Genomic DNA, 17146 nt, shown 5'->3' with positions numbered 1-17146 from the left:
AGTAATAAAATTCAGGGCCAGCACAATAGTTATACTTGAGCAATCCCAGCTGCTCAGGAGGCTAGGATTCAGGGAAGCAACATTCAAGGATAGCCTACATGAAAAAGACCCTCAATCTTTCTTAGCAATCCTGATACGGTGGCTCACATCTGTAATCTCAGCTACATGGAATGTATAGGTTAGGAGGATAGTGGTCTGAGGGCAGCAAAAACTGAGATCCTGTAAGAAAAATAACTAAAGCCAACAAAGGGCTAAGGCAAAGCTCAGCAGTATTTTACTTGTCTAGTAAGGCCTAAGTTCAAATCCCAATACTGGCATACACACACACACACACACACACACACACACACACACACACACACACACACGCACGCGCATGCATACACAAACTCACAGAAACAAAGTAGAATAGTGGTTTTCAAGGCTAGAGCAGAGGAGGGAGGAGTAATGGAGGGGAGCAAGGAGGGAGGAGATGACCCATTAAATGGCTCAAACTTTAAGTTATAAAATGAATAAATTTGGGGGGATTAATTACAGCATGATGACTTTAGTTAATAATACTATATTACTTTCTTGAAATCTGCTTAAAGGTTATCACCATATATGCACATATGCACACATGCGTATACACACAGTGGTTACTATACATGGTGATAGATACATTCATTAACTAGATTATGATCATTATTTCACAAGTCCTTCTATTTTATACCTTGAACAGATGCAATTTTTATTTGTTAATTATACTCTAATAAGACTTGGAACATAGTGGTTGGAGGCATGACTTAGCTCGAGTGCTAGCCAATGAGCCAAAGTGTCAGGTACCAAGTTTGAGTCCCAGTCTTGAACCGAAAAAAAAAAAAAAGGACTAGTGCCAGGCACTGGTGGCTCATGCCTATAATCCTAGCTACTCAAGAGGCTGAGATCTGAGGATTGAGGTTCAAAGCCAGCCCAGGCAGGAAAGTCCGTGAGACTCTTATCTCCAATAAACCACTAGAAAACCGGAAGTGGCGCTGTGGCTCAAGCAGTAGAGCGCTTGCCTTGAGCTGAAGAGTGCAGGGACAGAGCCCAAGCCCAGAGTTCAAGCCCCACGACCGACCAAAAAAAAAGACAAGATATGACTAGAAACAGAAAACTAAATAAATTTAGGAAAAGATTTTGGAATCTATTTGATTAGCTAGAAACATTTTTAAAAATCTCAGTTGGGGCTGGGAAGGTGGCTCAGTGGTAGAGCACTTGCCTTGCATGCCTGAGGCCCTGGGTTCGATTCCTCAGCACCACATAAGCAAAAAGAAAAAAGCCGGAAGTGGCACTTTGGCTCAAGTGGTAGAGCGCTAGCCTTGAGCTGAAGAGCTGAGGGACAGCACTCAGGCCCAGAGTTCAGGCCCCACGACTGGACCCCAAAAAAAAAAAAAATCTCAGTTGTTTGTCTTTTAAGTTCCAGATATGGTCATATTCCTCTAAAATTTTCCTGTGGGGGCCAAGGGAAAATACATGATAATTTTAAGTACCATCAGAGTTCCTAAAACAAAGGGCCTGGCAAGGGATGGGTCAGACCAGCAGAAAGTGCTGCATATAAGAAAGCAAATAAGCTTTTCACTATAATACTACACAAAAACAGAAGTTGGTTTCATGTTTCCCTCCACACTCAGCATATGTGTGCATGTGTGCTCACGCACATGAACATGCTTGAAATAAAGCTCTATCTCACTCACTGAGTCCTTTCCCACACAGTCTCACAGATCTAAGTTTGTCTTCCAGTGAGATCTGCAACAAGAATAAAGCCCTAGTAAAAAGAGGAAATAAGTGTCCTGCTGTTCTTGGGGTTTTCTTACTTCCTTATTTGAAAATAATCATCCCACAAGTCCAGAAATTTCAGAACAATAGTATCATTTTCTCCACACGGATATCCATCCATGCAGACACTTGGGAACTGGACTAACTCAGTAGAAAAGTTCTGAGCAGCTTCTTCTTAGCAAATTTGTAATGTGAGAAACTGTCCAAGTCATCTGGTCCAGCCCCATTGTTTTACCAATGAAGAATTTATGAGATTAAACTAACTGCTTCCCCACACTGAAGACTCTAATGAAACCATGTGCTGGTGGCTGCCAAATTTGGAGTGGAATAGGAATGCTGATCAAAAAGCTTACAGATTAAGCAAGAGTAAGGACTGAGGTGGCAGGAGAACCCCATCCTAGGGCAAAGCTACTTCCATCAGGAAAGCTGTGATGTGGAAAGCTGTCAGCATGCACATGATTCTGAGAGCAAAAGCACAGAGCTCAGGGTCTCCACCTTTTAGTCTGATGACCTAACTACCACACACTGGCTTAATCTTACAGCTAAATGCATGTACTAGAGCTGCCTTGATATGATGCTGCCTCCACCCCTGCAACAGTAGAGAATTTTTTTAAATGGTTCAGGTACAGCAGAGGTGTTGGACCCCTGATATGACAAGGAGGGTGAGAGCAGAGGGCTTTGCTTCATTTTGGACCCCCAGCAGCAGCAGCAGCAGCACCCAAGAGCTGACTAGAAGTGCTCAGTCTTGAGCTCTCCCCAAACTTTCAGAGTCAGAATATGTACACTGCCCAGATTCACAAGTCCTTCCATGCACATAAAAGCTGGAAAACATTTACTTAGATAGTGCAGCCCAAACCAAGACTGACTACCTGTAGCCAGTTTTTAATCTCGGTTTTATCTTCCTCTTTCCTATCATTCTAATTGTCTCTCTATCCATTGATTTGGAACTAACCTCCCCATCAAAACAATCTTTTTCAAAGAGGTTATCTGTTTTCAGATCAGAAATGCTGCTGTATTTTATTCTTTCTGAAACACTTGAAACTAAAGGCTTACAGGATACTAAGCCAGTTTGTACTAACAAGCAAAATATTAGAGAAAATCTATTTATCCAGGAATCCAATCAATAGATACATCCAGATAATACTAAAAGAAATGTGTGCTGGCACTGGGCACTGGTGGCTCATGCCTATAATCCTAGCTACTCAGGAGGCTGAGATCTGAGGATCACAGTTCAAACCTAGCCCAGGCAGGAAAGTCCAAGTCACATTTGTCTCCAATTAACTACCAAAAGAAAAAAAAAGCTGGAAATGGAGCTGTGTCTCAAGTGGTAGAACACTAGCCTTGAGCACAAAAGCTCAAGGACAGTGCCAAGGTCCTGAGTTCAAGCCTCAGGACAGACACCAAAAAAAAAAACCAAAAAAAAAACAACAATTGAACTACAGCCTAACCACATCACAAATGCTAAGTTAGCAATCTACCATGGAGCATACCCCAAGTCCTTTAGTATGTATTTTTTAATACCATCACTGTGATATTTTATTTTATTATATTTTTTGTTGGTCATGGGGCCTGAACTCTGGGCCTGGGCATCATTCCTCAGCTCTTCAGTTCAAGGCTAGCGCTCTACCACTTGAACCACAGAGCTACTTCCAGCCTTTTCTGCTTATGTGGTGCTAAGGAATTGAACCCAGGACCTCATGCATGCAAGGTAAGCACTCTACCACTGAACCACCTTCCCAGCCCAACTATGATATTTAAAGAACAGTTTATTAAGAGTGTGTAAGGTGAAGTGCCTATACAGTGACAATATATCAATAAAACTCTGACTGATTGGTCAATATGTCATAGTGGTCTACATATGAAGTCATAATGGACTCTAACAGTGATATACCTCATCCACACCAACAGTTCTCTGTAAGTTCAGGCAGCTCAAAGCAACAAAATGCAATCATGCACATTTGAATTACTTTATATTCATTTTCTTGCAAAGCAAAAATAAGCAACCTCAAGAAAAATTACAGAGCCAGGTTCTAGGCATTCTGGTGAAAATCTTTTGCTTCTCCACTAATCAATTTAGGGCTATACTATGTTAAGAGACCTGTTCATATTTATTGATTCACAGCAGCCTATTCCTGGGATAAAAGCACTTTCTAAAGTCCATCAGGAGATTGGAGGTATGGCTTAGTGGTAGAGTGTTAGCCAATGAGCAAAAGCATCAGATCAAGAGTTTGAATCCTGATCTCAGACAAAAATTAATTAAGTAATAAAGTCACTCAGAATTAGCAAATCCTTGGCTCCTTGGTTCAATTCATCAAATGAGACAGGAGTGGATGAACTAATTAGTGCCCAAGTCACACCAAGAATCATAGAGGCAAGCACAGCTAAATCAGGCCCGAATTTTTCAGACTTCTTGGCTGATGTCAAAGATACAGATCTCAAATGGTCAGAGAACAGCAGATAAACACACAGCCCACTCATACCCCACAGAGAAGCAAAAATAGAAAAGGAAAAGAGGAAGAGAAGCTATAACAGCATCCATCCCAGAGCACCTCTTCCGCTATGTTAATTAGAGCATGTGTCACACTTTTGGGGGCCACCAAAGTCACCAGCCCTGGCAGAAAGTATTGGAATTTTCCCACTCCAAAAGCAAGATTAAAGACAGAAACTAGGCTAGCAGGAAATAAAGAAAAAGGGCAATTTCTCTATAGGTGTCATCTTAAAAAGTAACACTTTTTCAACAAAAATGTCAATGTCAGAGCTAGCGGACCATGTCTTAAGCCTGAAATCCTAGGTACTCAGGAGGCTAAAATCTAACGACCAATATTTGAAGCCAGCCTATGATATTTATCTCCAATTGACCACCAAAAAGCCAGAAGTGGAGCTGTGGCTCAAGTGGTAGCACCAGTCTTGAGTGAAAAAGCCAAGGGTAGGCCCTGCATTCAAGCTCAGTACCGGCACACACACATACAAAAAAAAAAAATGCATTCCTATGATGATAAACCCACACCCACAGTAAATAAAATCTCTGCCCCACCCCAGCTGCTGTCTAGGTGGAAACCTGTGTCTTCCAAGGCATAGAAAAATTCCAGAAAGGTCAGGTACCAGTGGCTCATACCTGTAATCCTAAGTACTCAAGAGGCAGGCTGAGATCTAAGGATCACAATCTGAAGTGAACTCAGGCAGGAAAGTCTGTGAGACGCTTATCTCCAAATAACCACCAAAGAAACTAGAAGTGGAACTGTGGCTAAAAGTGGTAGAACAGTAGCCTTGACTGAGCAAAAACAGAAGCTCAGGGTCAATACCCAGGCCTGAGTTCAAGTCCCAGGACTAGCATAAAAAGCAAGCAAGTAAGCAACAAGAAAGAAAGAAAGAAGGGAGGGAGGGAGGAAAAGAAGGGAGGGAGGGAGGGCAGAGGGATGGAGGGACAGAGGGGGAAAGGACAAGATGAGAGGGGAGAAAGAAAGGAAATGAAAAGAAAATTCCCAAAAGAAGGCTTTTATCCTAGAACAAATACAAGAAAAATACGAATACAAGAAAAAGTGTCCTCTTTGCTTCCTACCATCTAAGAGACCCATCCTGCTCCAGGAGCTGGCTGCTTTAAACCAAGACATAGCACCAGGTCTCAGCATAGCAAGATCTCCTTCTAAAAATAAATTGCCAGTATTAACATAAAAGATGTCTAGGCTGAGCATCTAGCACCTGACTCCGACTCTTGCTGCTTTTTTCACCAGAAGTAATGCTTACCTTCAGAAATGGCCTTCCTCACAGCTGCCAGGTACGCCTCAGGCTCATCGTCACATGTGAGCTCCTGCCAGTGGGCCCAGTCAGGAAAGAGGGGCAGGAACTGCTCGTGGTGGGCCTGCACCCCGCAGAGAAGCCTCAACACGCGGCGAGGGGGGTGGAAGGCCCTCTGCAGCAGGGGCAGCAGGGATGGCTGGTAGAAGAGCTGCACCAGCTCTGCAGACAGCAGCACCAACACACAGCGTGCACTGAGGAACACACGCAGGTCCTCAGCTGAGACCGACACGTCCAGGCCCAACCGGTGGCTCAGCATCTTGTGGCTGCGCACCTGCCGGCTGGACAGGAAAAGTTCCTGCAGGTAATGGCACCATTCCTCTGCATCCTGGCTGTAGACAATGAGTATGTCGTATCCGTGGGGCATTCCTGAGCAAAGAGAGGAATGAGAAGCTTGTTAACATATACTAAGAGACACCCACAGCCACTCCTGGTGTATCTCTGCACACCTATCTAACCGCTGTCTCCACTTACAGTTGGTCTGGCCACCATTCCAGAGTCTAGCTTTGCCCAAACATATGTGGCTGTTGTAAATCTTTGCAGAAGCTATTATTTTACCTGTTCTGCCCCACAGCTCCTGCAGCCCCAAAGCTAGTACAGTCAAGGGTATTTTCCAGGTATATTTTAAGCACAATGACTAGTAAACTTTCTTATCCTCTCAAGATGAGGGAAAAACTGAATGTGGAGGTTTAGTACCTTGCCCAAGGTTCACAAGAGCAGAGTCAGAATTTAAAGGCACTGGGTGGCTTATGTCTGTAATCCTAGCTACTCAGGAAGCTAAGATCTGAGGACCACAGTTCTAAGCCAGCAGTGGTTAGAAAAAGCTATGACTCTGGACTCCAATTAGCCAGCAAAAAGAAACAGAAGTGGAGGTGTTACTGAAGTGGTAGAGTAAAAACCTTTAGAAAAAAAAATCATGAGACCCTGAGTTTAAATCCCAGTGCCAGTGTGCATGCACGCACACGTGAGCGCACGTGCACGCTCACACACACATACACACACAAATGTGAAGGCAATTTGATTTGACTCAGAACCCAGCTATCTTCTCAATTACACATTAGTTAGAATCACAGATGTGAGATTGGTCAGTCAGATTTAGAATCTTAGCTCTGCCACCTCACTGTGTAACCTTGAGCAGATTACTTATAGGTCTTCTAAAACTCATTTTATTCACCTCTAAATACAACATAATGGTAATATTTATCTGTGTTTCAGAACTAATTAGATATAACATGCAAAGTACTAAGCATTGGTTTACTATGTAAAAAACCCTCAATAATTAGTAAAAGGTTCCAGGCCAGATATATAGTAAGATCCTGTTTCAAAAGATCCTCCCCCACAAAGAATAACAATCTATTGGTTCACTAATTGTAGCAAATGTAGTATACTAGTATACTTTAATAATAGGATAAATTGGGTATAGAATATATAGGAACTATCTTAGCTGTTTTCCTAGGGACTCACTGTTTTAAAATAAAATTGAAATAAAAACCCTTAAGAGCCAGGCACTGGTGGCTCATGCCTCTAAACCTAGCTACTTAGGAGGCTGAGATCTGAGGATCACAGTTTGAAGTCCTGTCAGGAAAGTTCATCAGATTCTTATTTATCAGCAAAAAGCCAGAAGTATAGGTGTGGCTCAGTGGTAGAACATCAGCCTTGAGTGAAAAAGCTAAGTGAGAGTGTGAAGCTCTAAGGTCAAGCCCTAATATCAGAATAAATAAAATACAAGGAGATAAAATAGGGCTGGGAAGGTGGCTCAGTGGTAGAGCGCTTGCCTTGCATGCCTGAGGCCCTGGGTTCGATTCCTCAGCACCACATAAGCAAAAAGAAAAAAGCTGGAAGTGGTGCTGGAAGTGGTAGAACGCTAGCCTTGAGCTGAAGAGCTGAGGGACAGCGCCCAGGCCCAGAGGTCAGGCCCCATGACCGGACCCAAAAAAAAAAAAAGAGAGATAAAATAAGCTTTAAGAGGTTTGCCTTTTCTATTTAAAATAACACATTTAACCATGGGCTTCTGGGGTTAAATTCCATCCAGGTTGAGCAAGAGCATTTGAAAAATGCCTCTGACTCATCATCACAACCTCTTTGGACCCTGAGTTGGGGCAATGGAGACCCATGCACTAAATCTAGTCAAATCTGGCCTTCATGTAAATAAGGACCGTGAACTCTGCCATGCTCCTGATTATGGAAGTGCTATTGAAACTGAAAGCCAGTAAAGTTGTAGGAAAGTCCAGAATGGAAGTCACAGTTCCTCTCCAACATCCTGGGTGACAATAAATGCTTGTCAGTGGTTCTCCCTTGTGTGGAAGATCCCCCTTTCTTCAGTGACTGCTCCCCTCCCTTAACAATAAGGCATTTTCCCATATGTCCAAAGTCACTTCTCCTTTGAGGGTTTTTCTTTCTCCTTCAGAAAAACTAAATACTGCCAGCCACTGGTGGCTCACGCCTATAATCCTGGCTACTCAGGAGGTTGAGATCTGTAGATCACGGTTCAAAGCCAGCCTGAGCAGGAAAGTCTGTGAGGCTCTTATCTCTAATTAACCACCAGTAAATCAGAAGTAGAGCTGTGGCTCAAAGAGATAGAGTGCTAGCCTTGAGCAAAAAGAGATCAGAGACAGCACCCAGGCCCTGGATTCAAGCATACAACTGACAAAAGAAAAGATAAATACAATATGGAGTCCAGAAAGCCCAGGCAGAACTGAGAGAAGGGCTTTAGATTTATAGAGCTTCGAGAAAGGTTTGGAGATTAGAAGGATAGAGGAGGTGGCAGCAGGGAGTCACAGTGCTAGGAAGAAACGCAGTGACTGGAAGAGAGATGTCACTGAATGACTCAGACTTTGAGAAAAGATAGTGAATTTCTCAAATACACAGCCTAGCCCATTTCTTGAGTCTGTGGGTGACTCTAAGTCACCCAGTCTACCTGGCCTGGAGTCCTATGTTTGAATCTGAGCACCATATTTAAGGAGAGATGTGAAGGCCAAGCACAGTGGTTACACTTGTAATCTCAACGCTTTGGGCAGTAAAGATGGGGAGCACCTTGGTTTCAGAGCAGCCTGGGAAAAAGTTTTAGGGAGACCCCATGTCAACCAATAGGCAGGGCATTGTGATACACACTTGTCATCTAGCTTCTTGGGAGGCTGCCAGGGCAAAAATTCAAGATCTGAAAATAAAGTAAAAAGGACTGAGAGAGTGGCTCAAGTAGTAGAGTGCCTACATAGCAAGCATGAGATCCTGAGTTCAAGCCCCGGTACTACCAAAAAGGTAACAAAGATAGTGACTGATATTGGGAGATATCTGGTAATAAACACCCATTCAGAGCATCCTGTCCCCTGTGAATGTGAACATGAGGAGTATTCAAATTTAGGGACTTAGCAAAAGTGTAGAAAGGCCTCAAGGATGAAATGAAAGTGAAGATTACAAAAATCAAAGACAAGTCCATTGCAGCTCTGTGGTACTGTAGGTCCAGTAGGATAGAAGCATTAGAGGTAAGCTTAAAGAGAGGACCAGGACCAAATGTGGGAACACTCCTCAAATTCTGGAGGCTGATGTACGTAGAGAGAGCTCCAGTGTTCACCAGCCACAGGCTTGACTCTCACGTGTGAATACATCAGAGGCCATCAGGACCTAGGCCATCAGGTTCCACAACAGGCTGTCTCCATTTCGTTTCCTCCTGATGCACAGGCTTCTTTCAAAGACCAGGAAACTCCAGGATTTCGGCAAACAAACAGATCTCTCAGAAAATAAAAGACTAATGCTTACCTTTCAATGGAAGGAAATTATTTTTAATCAGAGGATTAGGCCATAAAAAGGGAATGAAGTAGCTAAAGTATCAACATTAGCTATCACTGAGCAACCTTTGAAAGCATTATGCCATGTGAAGGAAGCCAACCAGCAAAGACCACAGGATCCAGGATCCAGGATCCATTCATGCCAAGGTACAGAGCAGGGAAATTTTTCAGGCTCGAGAGAAAGGAAGGGTAAGGGAGAGCTGGCTACAGAATATACAGTTTCTTTCTGAGGTGATGAAAATGTTCTGGAATTGACTGTGGTGATACATGCACATACCTATAGAGAAACTAAAATCCATCAAGTAGAACTGCACACTTTAAGTGCATGGCCTGGAGGACTGTAGAGGCTACAGCATCTGGACAAGAGACACTACCTTCCTCACTATGACTGCCCCCATGGGTCCTTGGGCCTCCAGTCCCTGAGAGCCCCAGGGGATCAGCTACCACTTTCAGAACATGACATTTTGTCCCATCACAGAGGATTTGATAACTCTACCATTAACCCACATACAGGCTCAGCTAACCCAAGTTCCACCCTCCTAACCACACCCACTATCTGGCACATCAAGCAGGACATTGAGAGCAGTTCACCTAGCCCCTTCCACGCAAAGGCTCTCCAGTTTGCTGTTGCTTGCACACAGCAGCCTGGGTCCTTTTCTAAACATGAAAGAAGGCAGTGGCTCCATGGGCTCCTTGCTTTCTCCCCTACCCGGCAACTATGGCAAGCCCTGCTGGCTGTTTTCTGTTCCTTGGACACATTGTGCTGATTCCTCTAACTAGGACCCTCTCTTCAAACAGGGCCCTTCCTCTCCTCCTTCAGGGCTGGGCAAAGTTTCCCTTTCTCTATGAGACCTCAGCTGGCCCCTTCTTTCAAGTTCTATCACAAGTCCCCTTTTCCTTCTCTGTTGTTTTTCTACATATCACATCAAATACTTTGCTGATTAAGGAAACAAGGCAAGGTTGCCCATCTTCCTTCCCTGTACCTGTACTCCACAGGGGAATGGCTTCTGTCTGCTGTTTGGTGAAGGAACACTAAGCAGGCAGTAAGTATCAGTCCAATGAATGAATTCCCTCTAAAGAACTCTGCTTCAAATGCAATATGTGGACCATGAGTCTGTCATTACTAGGCTCACAGTAATGAGCCAATTCAGCCTCTTCTAGAGCTACATAGCCCAGCTAGAGCCAAGAGGCTGAAATGAACCACCTTCTTAGCCCTTAAATAATGACTCTGGGTCATCAAAGCTAATAGAACTGACTTCCTTGGCCTTTGTGCCCACTTTCAAATCACCATGACCAGGCTGAATCTTGGTAGGTCCAGAGACAGCATTCTAGCATCTTCTCCCACTCATCCTCCAAGAAGAGCACCCATTTTCATGTGTTATCTCTACTAAAACATAAGTTGTGCTGCTGAGAAAATCTACCTGAAAACATGGTAACTATCTCTTCTCATCTACTAATAACTTCTGGAAAAAGAGACTGGGTTGTCCTGGTCACCACTGGGAACACAATAGGTGAACAATGTTTACTGGGGTGTATAGGCAGGGTTGGTTTGTTGTTTCTGATCATTATCATTATTGTGTGCTTTTCTCTCCATTGGAGTGACTTGCCAAGTGTATAGTACCCACGATCCAGAAGGGCATGTTCTGAAGGGTAGATTTACCCAGTTACTTCAACTTTCCCCAGCCCTAAAAGTTCTGCAGATGCTTTAGAAAAATTAAAGTTGCAGGATAGGGTTGTCATATTCCTAACGTTATTCCAGGAAGGAGGTCAGGGGCTTGAGCCGCTGGGACCTGCCAGCACCACATAGGTCTGACCGAGCGCCCCCTATTGGCAGATGAGACCCCAGAGACGCATTTTCCTGCACAGACAAGTCTGCGCTCGGCTTCCAAGCTACCAGCTTCCGAAGGCGGTTCGAGTTGGAGACATGGGAGGAACGACTCTGGGAAGCTCCGAGAGCAGAGGAGGAGGGAGAAACGGTGACTTAGAAGCCGAATTTCCGTAGAGGGCGGTGATCAGCAAAGCAGGGGCTGGAGAGAACAGCGCAACAGGCTGGGTAGAGAAGTTTAGAGAAGTTTGAGACCAAGCCCGGGAAATAAAGATCAAAGAGGATTAAGAAAAAATCCCTGCCCAGAAGAGAACAGAAGCGACAGAGCGCGCACTCGCCACCCCGGAGACCAGGGGTGCACGAGTGGGCAGGCTGCGGGGCGCCCCGAGCCCTGCCTACCCACCTGAGGCTGCCATGCCGGGGACGCGGCTCACATGTCCGGCTCAATGAGTGCCGGTGCCCGGGGCCCGCAGCCGCGGCCCGGAGCGCTGTCCCCTGGGCGCGGGACGAAAGGGCGCTCAGCTCCGCGCAGGACCAGCTGCTTCTGGCGCTTCCTCCCTGCGGGCAGCGGGGACTCGCGGAGGGACTGGCCGCGGGGGCGTGTCCGAAGGCCCGCCCCGCCCACACGGCTCCGCCCCGCCCGCCGGCTCCGCCCCCAGCACCTGCCTCCTCCGCGGCGGTTGGGGAGGGGAAGTGAGAACCCGGGTCGACCCCGTGGCTGGCCGGCCCTCCGAACCCACCACGTGCGCCCCACACTTCGGGAAAACAGTCCCACCATCTCCGATCTGCCACCTAAGAGCAGCCCGAGGTGTTGTTGAAGTGAAGCTAGGAGAAAGTAGGGCTGGACAATCTCTGGAACCTGAGCGGTAGTGTATAGAACACCAGCGTGTCCCAGACACCTGTTTTACCCCCTGGGCTGGTGCCCCCTTAGGGAAGAGGAAGGGGTAGGAAGGGGAAGTCGAGGCAGCTGGCCTGGGGATTGGGTGTTGCCCTTGAGTACCCTTCTGTGACTTATTGCGATTCCTTGGATCAGATCTCCTAACGTTCATTATAATCGCATATGATAAATGTCGGTTATTACCACCGCATATTGTGTCTGTCTGTCTATGCGGGGCGGGGTACCAAACACTTCTCACACGTGAGTACGTTGCATCCTGACAAGAATCTTACCAGGGAATTCCCACCGACTTCCTCAGCCCAGCTCCTGGCTCAGTCTCCCACAGAGAACAGATAGACGCTCCTGGAGGCTGGACCCCAGAGCCAGCGTCCTGTCCCTCCTTGTCCTCCTCCCCTGCCTGCTGCTGTCACTGACCTGAATAACATGAGCCAGGACCTAGAGGAAGGGAGAGAGCAGTGAGGAGGGTAAGGGGAAGATTCCTGTCTAGGTAGAAAGCAATAAAACGGATTCAACAACAATGGAAATCACGGGATGAAGCAGTTTATAGTTTATAGCAAATATAGTGGCTTCAAACAACCCAAAACTTTTGGTACTTCAGTAGGGCAACATGACAATGGACCAAGAGCAGCACCTATTTCTGCCCTACAGAAGAGACTCTAGTCCTGTCCTGCTCAGCACACATCTCGACAGCATGAGATACTTGTTACTGACTCCAATGCTCACTTTACAGATGAAGATATAAAGTTAGGGTTGAGTGAGGCGCCCTCCCTCCTATCCTGTCATTGATGGATTTGTATTCACACTGTTCAATGGTCCAAGGAAGCTCAGGCATGGCCATATGGATGGGGTAGAGAGTATGGAGACGGAACTATGTGGAACAGGCAGGTGGGTTGAACTATAGTTCTGGTCACCAGAACCTGGGTTTCACCTGATAAACATTCTGGATGTATAAAGACCGCTGCCCTCTCCACCTCTTCCAGATAGTTCCAACGTCCTAACCCAGCAAAGTATTATATTAAACCCCCAAATAGGCTAGGTGTGGGTGGCTCATGCCTGTAATCCTCGCTACTCAGGAGGCTGAGATCTGAGGATCATGGTTTGAAGCCAGACTGGGAAGAAAAGTGTGTGAGACTCTCATCTCCAATTAATCACCAGAAAATCAGAAGTGGTGCTATGGCTCAAAGTGGTAGATAGCTAGCCTTGAGCAAAAAGTGCTCAGGGACAGTGCCCAGGCCCTAAAATCAAGCCCCATGGCTAAAAAAAAAAAATACAGGTGGCTTTTCAGAAGCAATGAGCTACCAAGAAGCCTAGCCTTCTTGTAAAAGAGTGGTCTCTCCACTTACCCAAATGGCCACTCTCTACAAAGGTCCTGTCGCAGCCCAGTCTCCCCTCCAATACATATCTATGCCAGATCTAGATTGTGCCATGTCCAGAGTCTGGATCTCAAATTCAGGCACTGGTAAAGTTATTTGCCTGAACTACACTCACTCATTTGGTTAGTAAGTGTCAAAGCTGGATTGTAATCACATTTATTCATTGCACAAGGGCTGCCTTTTCTGTCACATGCGATGACTTGGAAGCCCTGCCAGATAGCACCCAATAACTTTTCTTTTCTTTCTTTCTTTCTTCTTTCCTTCCTTCCTTCCTTCCTTTCTTTCTTTCCTTCTCTCTCTTCTCTTTCTTTCTTCCTCCCTCCCTCCCTCCCTCCCCCCTTCCTTCCTTCCTTCTTTCCTTCCTTCCTCCTCTCTCTCTTTCTCGTTCTTTTTTTGTTTTGTTTTTAATTTTTTTGTCAGCCTGGGGCTTGAACTCAGGGACTGGGCACTGTCCCTGAGCTTCTTTTACTCAAAGCTAGTGCTCTACCATTTGAGCCACAGCACCACTTCTAGCTTTTATCTGTTTATGTGGTACTGAGGAATTGAACCCAGGGCTTTGTGCATGCTAGGCAAGCACTCTACCACTAAGCCACATTCCCAGCCCCTCTTTTTATTTTTGCTGGTCCTAAGGCTTGAACTCAGAGCCTAGGCGCTGTCTGTCCTGAGCTTCTTTTTGCTCAAGGCTAGTGCTCCACCACTTGAGTCACAGTGCCACTTCCAGTTTTTTTCTGAGTGATTTATTAGAGATAAGAGTCTCATGGACTTTCCTGCCCAGACTGATGTCAAACCATGATCCTAAGATCTCAGCTTTCTGAGTAGCTAGGACTACAGACATGAACCACCAGTACCAGGTTTTTTCTTTCCTTGTTTCTTAGTAACAGAACCCCAATTCTCTTTGAGAATTAGAGGAGTCCCATCATTTGTTGGGGTGTCCTGAAAAGTTCTCTATAAGAGGTTTAACTGCTGGCATACACCCCCTGACTTTTCCCCCTTTTAATGCTTGGAATGTGAATAGGATGAAGATATAGCAGCCCTTTTCGATCATAAGGTGAGCATAGAGATGTAAGCCATGGCCTGGGTATATGGCTTAATGGTAGAGTGCTTGCCTAGCATGCATAAAACCCTGGGTTCGATTCCTTAGACCACATAAACAGAAAAAGGCCGGAAGTGGCACTGTAGCTCAAGTGGTAGAGCACTAGCTGTGAGCACAGAGGCTCAGGGATAGAGCCCAGGCCCTGAATTCAAGCTCCAAGACTGACGAGAGGGGGCGGGGGTTAAGCCATACCCTAAGGATGGTATAGCAGAAACACAGGCAGAGCCTGATTTCCTACTGACTGTGGAGGGCCCAACCCAGGTCCAACAAATTTCCCGCCTCTGATCATCTTTACATAAGAGGGAAATGAATATGTCTTGTTCTTGCTTGAGTTATGATTATGTGCTAGAAGGGGAGCTAGCATTTACTGAGCACCACCTATAATGCATGAAATTCTATGCCGTCATAATTCTCACAATCATTCTGCATCACAGGTATTATCTCCACAGATGCAGAAACTGAGAATCTGTGATATTAGACAAAATTTCCAGGGTCATTCAGCAGGTAGCAGAACTAAAGTTCAAACCCAGGTGAGTTGGACCCCATGCTCTTTCCATAGTCTGATGACATATTGGGTGCTTTTGGGAGAGTTCATTTAAAAGCACTCCCTGAGGATGTGTTAGTACCCTAGCGGGGGGGGGGGGCACCCACAAATCCTCAGCACTGCAGGTCATGTGCACATGGTGGCGGTACCCGTGCATGCAAGCGTGTCTTGCAGATTTTCTACTTCTGCTTTTTGAGCTGCTGAAGCAGAAATTCTAGGCAATTGTGATACAAGTTTCAGACTTGGCTTCATAGATTTTACAGTGGGAGGTTGGAAAAGACTGCCAGAGGCTATTGTTGAACATGCCCCACACTCTGAATTGAGGCAGAGCCTCATCCTTATTCCTAGTCTGGTGCTATTTGATTGTGGCTGACCTCCTGACTTGGCACTCTTTGGGACCAAGCTGTCACTAGCTCCTAATTCAAACTTGGTCATGATAACCCATACTTTCAAGATATTACTGATCAGCTGTTAAGGATATTTGCATCTGTGGGAACTGTGGCCTGTAATTTTCTTTCATTGTAATGTCTTTTGTCAGTTAATGTGGACTCACAAAATGAAGAAACAGGTATTTCTTCTTTACTGGTAGAAAAAGAACAAAGCTATTTGTTTCTGATAATTCTTTTTTGTGTGTGTGCCAGTCCTGAGGCTTGAACTCAGGGTCTGGGCACCGTCTCTGAGCTTCTTTTTGCTCAAGGCTAGCTCTCTACCACTTGAGCCACAGCACCACTTCTGGGTTTTTCTGTGTATATGGTACTGAGGAATCAAACCCAGATTTCATGCATGTTAAGCACTCTACCACTAAGCTACATTCTAGCCCTATTTCTTAAATTTTTGATAGAATTGACCAGGGAAACTTTCAAGACCTAAGTTTTTCTTTATTAAATCTTGCTAGTACTTTTAGTTTTCTTGATATCGATTATCTCAGCTCATCAATTGCAGACACCCATACAGTTTTGTTTTCCGGTAAATTTATTTCATCTAAGGGTTTTGCTGACATTAAATTATTTGTAGTATTTCCTTATTTTTAATGACTGTTGAATCTGTAATGACAGACTCTCTTTTATTTTTGGTAATGGTCATCTGTATAGTCTGTGTGTGTGTGTGTGTGTCTGACCAATCTATCTGTCCCTACCAATCTAGATGGAGCTAGTCACCATTGGCTCATGCTTGTGGTCTCATGAGGCTGAGATCTGAGGAGCATGGTTCAAAGCCAGACCAGGCAGGAATGTCCATCTAATTCTTATGTCCAATTAACTCCTCCCCCCGCAAAAAAAAGAAAAACCAGAAGTAGAGCTGTGGCTCCAGTGGTAGTGTTCTAGCCTTGAGCAAAAAAGCTAAGGGACAGTGTGCAGGCCCTGAGATCAAGCCTCAGAACTGGCACCCACAGAGACAAAAATTTTAGATGGATGTTTAATCAATTTTATTGATCTTTTCAAAGAACCAACCTTTGGGTTTATCCATGCTCCTACTGTGTGTGTTCTCCTTCATTGACTTCTACATGTCTTTATTATTTTCTCGTCCTTTCTAGTTAGAGTTCACTTTGCTCTTCTCTATCTCTCTAAGCCTGAACCTTTGTCTTTTGACTTTATTCCCTTCCTCTTTCCTAATATAAGCATTTGGATATGTTGGATTTATTGTAATTTAGCTCAAAATATTTTCTTTTTCTTTTTTGACATTTACTTATTTATTTACATATAACAGTACTAGAGTTTGAATGTACGTTTTATTATACAATATATAACAAATTATATATAATGTTATATATAATATTTACATATACTATATAATTTAAAATATTATATAATATATAATATATATATTGACTTTTTAGCTCAAGGCTTGTGAGTAGCTAGGATTACAGGTATGAACCTGTAAAATTACAGTGTTCAGCAGGGCTTAAATCATAAAAGTAAGCCGGGCACCAGTGGCTCACACCTGTAATCCTAGCTTCTCAGGAGGCTGAGATCTGAGGATCATGGTTCAAAGCCAGCCCCAGGCATAAAAGTCCGTGACACTCTTATCTCCAATAAATC

At 44.8% G+C, this 17146-nt stretch overlaps 1 protein-coding gene across 1 annotated transcript in view; it reads right to left on the bottom strand.

Annotated features, from left to right (window-relative positions):
- Positions 1-11767, bottom strand: part of Pik3ap1 (phosphoinositide-3-kinase adaptor protein 1) — a 114515-nt gene extending 102748 nt beyond the window's left edge. Inside the window, exons 1-2 of the mRNA XM_042689588.1 lie at positions 11606-11767; positions 5542-5961 (exon numbers count right to left, since the gene is read on the bottom strand). Of these exons, the coding sequence (XP_042545522.1) occupies positions 5542-5961; positions 11606-11618 (433 nt within the window). The 5' untranslated portion in view covers positions 11619-11767. The remainder of the gene's footprint in view (positions 1-5541; positions 5962-11605) is intronic.
- Positions 11768-17146: the final 5379 nt, after the last annotated feature.

Source organism: Dipodomys spectabilis, unplaced genomic scaffold (assembly GCF_019054845.1).
Source record: "Dipodomys spectabilis isolate Male_0828 unplaced genomic scaffold, ASM1905484v1 ptg000125l, whole genome shotgun sequence".
NCBI classification, from domain to species: Eukaryota; Metazoa; Chordata; class Mammalia; order Rodentia; family Heteromyidae; genus Dipodomys; species Dipodomys spectabilis.
This window is presented reverse-complemented; position numbering and strand designations above follow the sequence as displayed.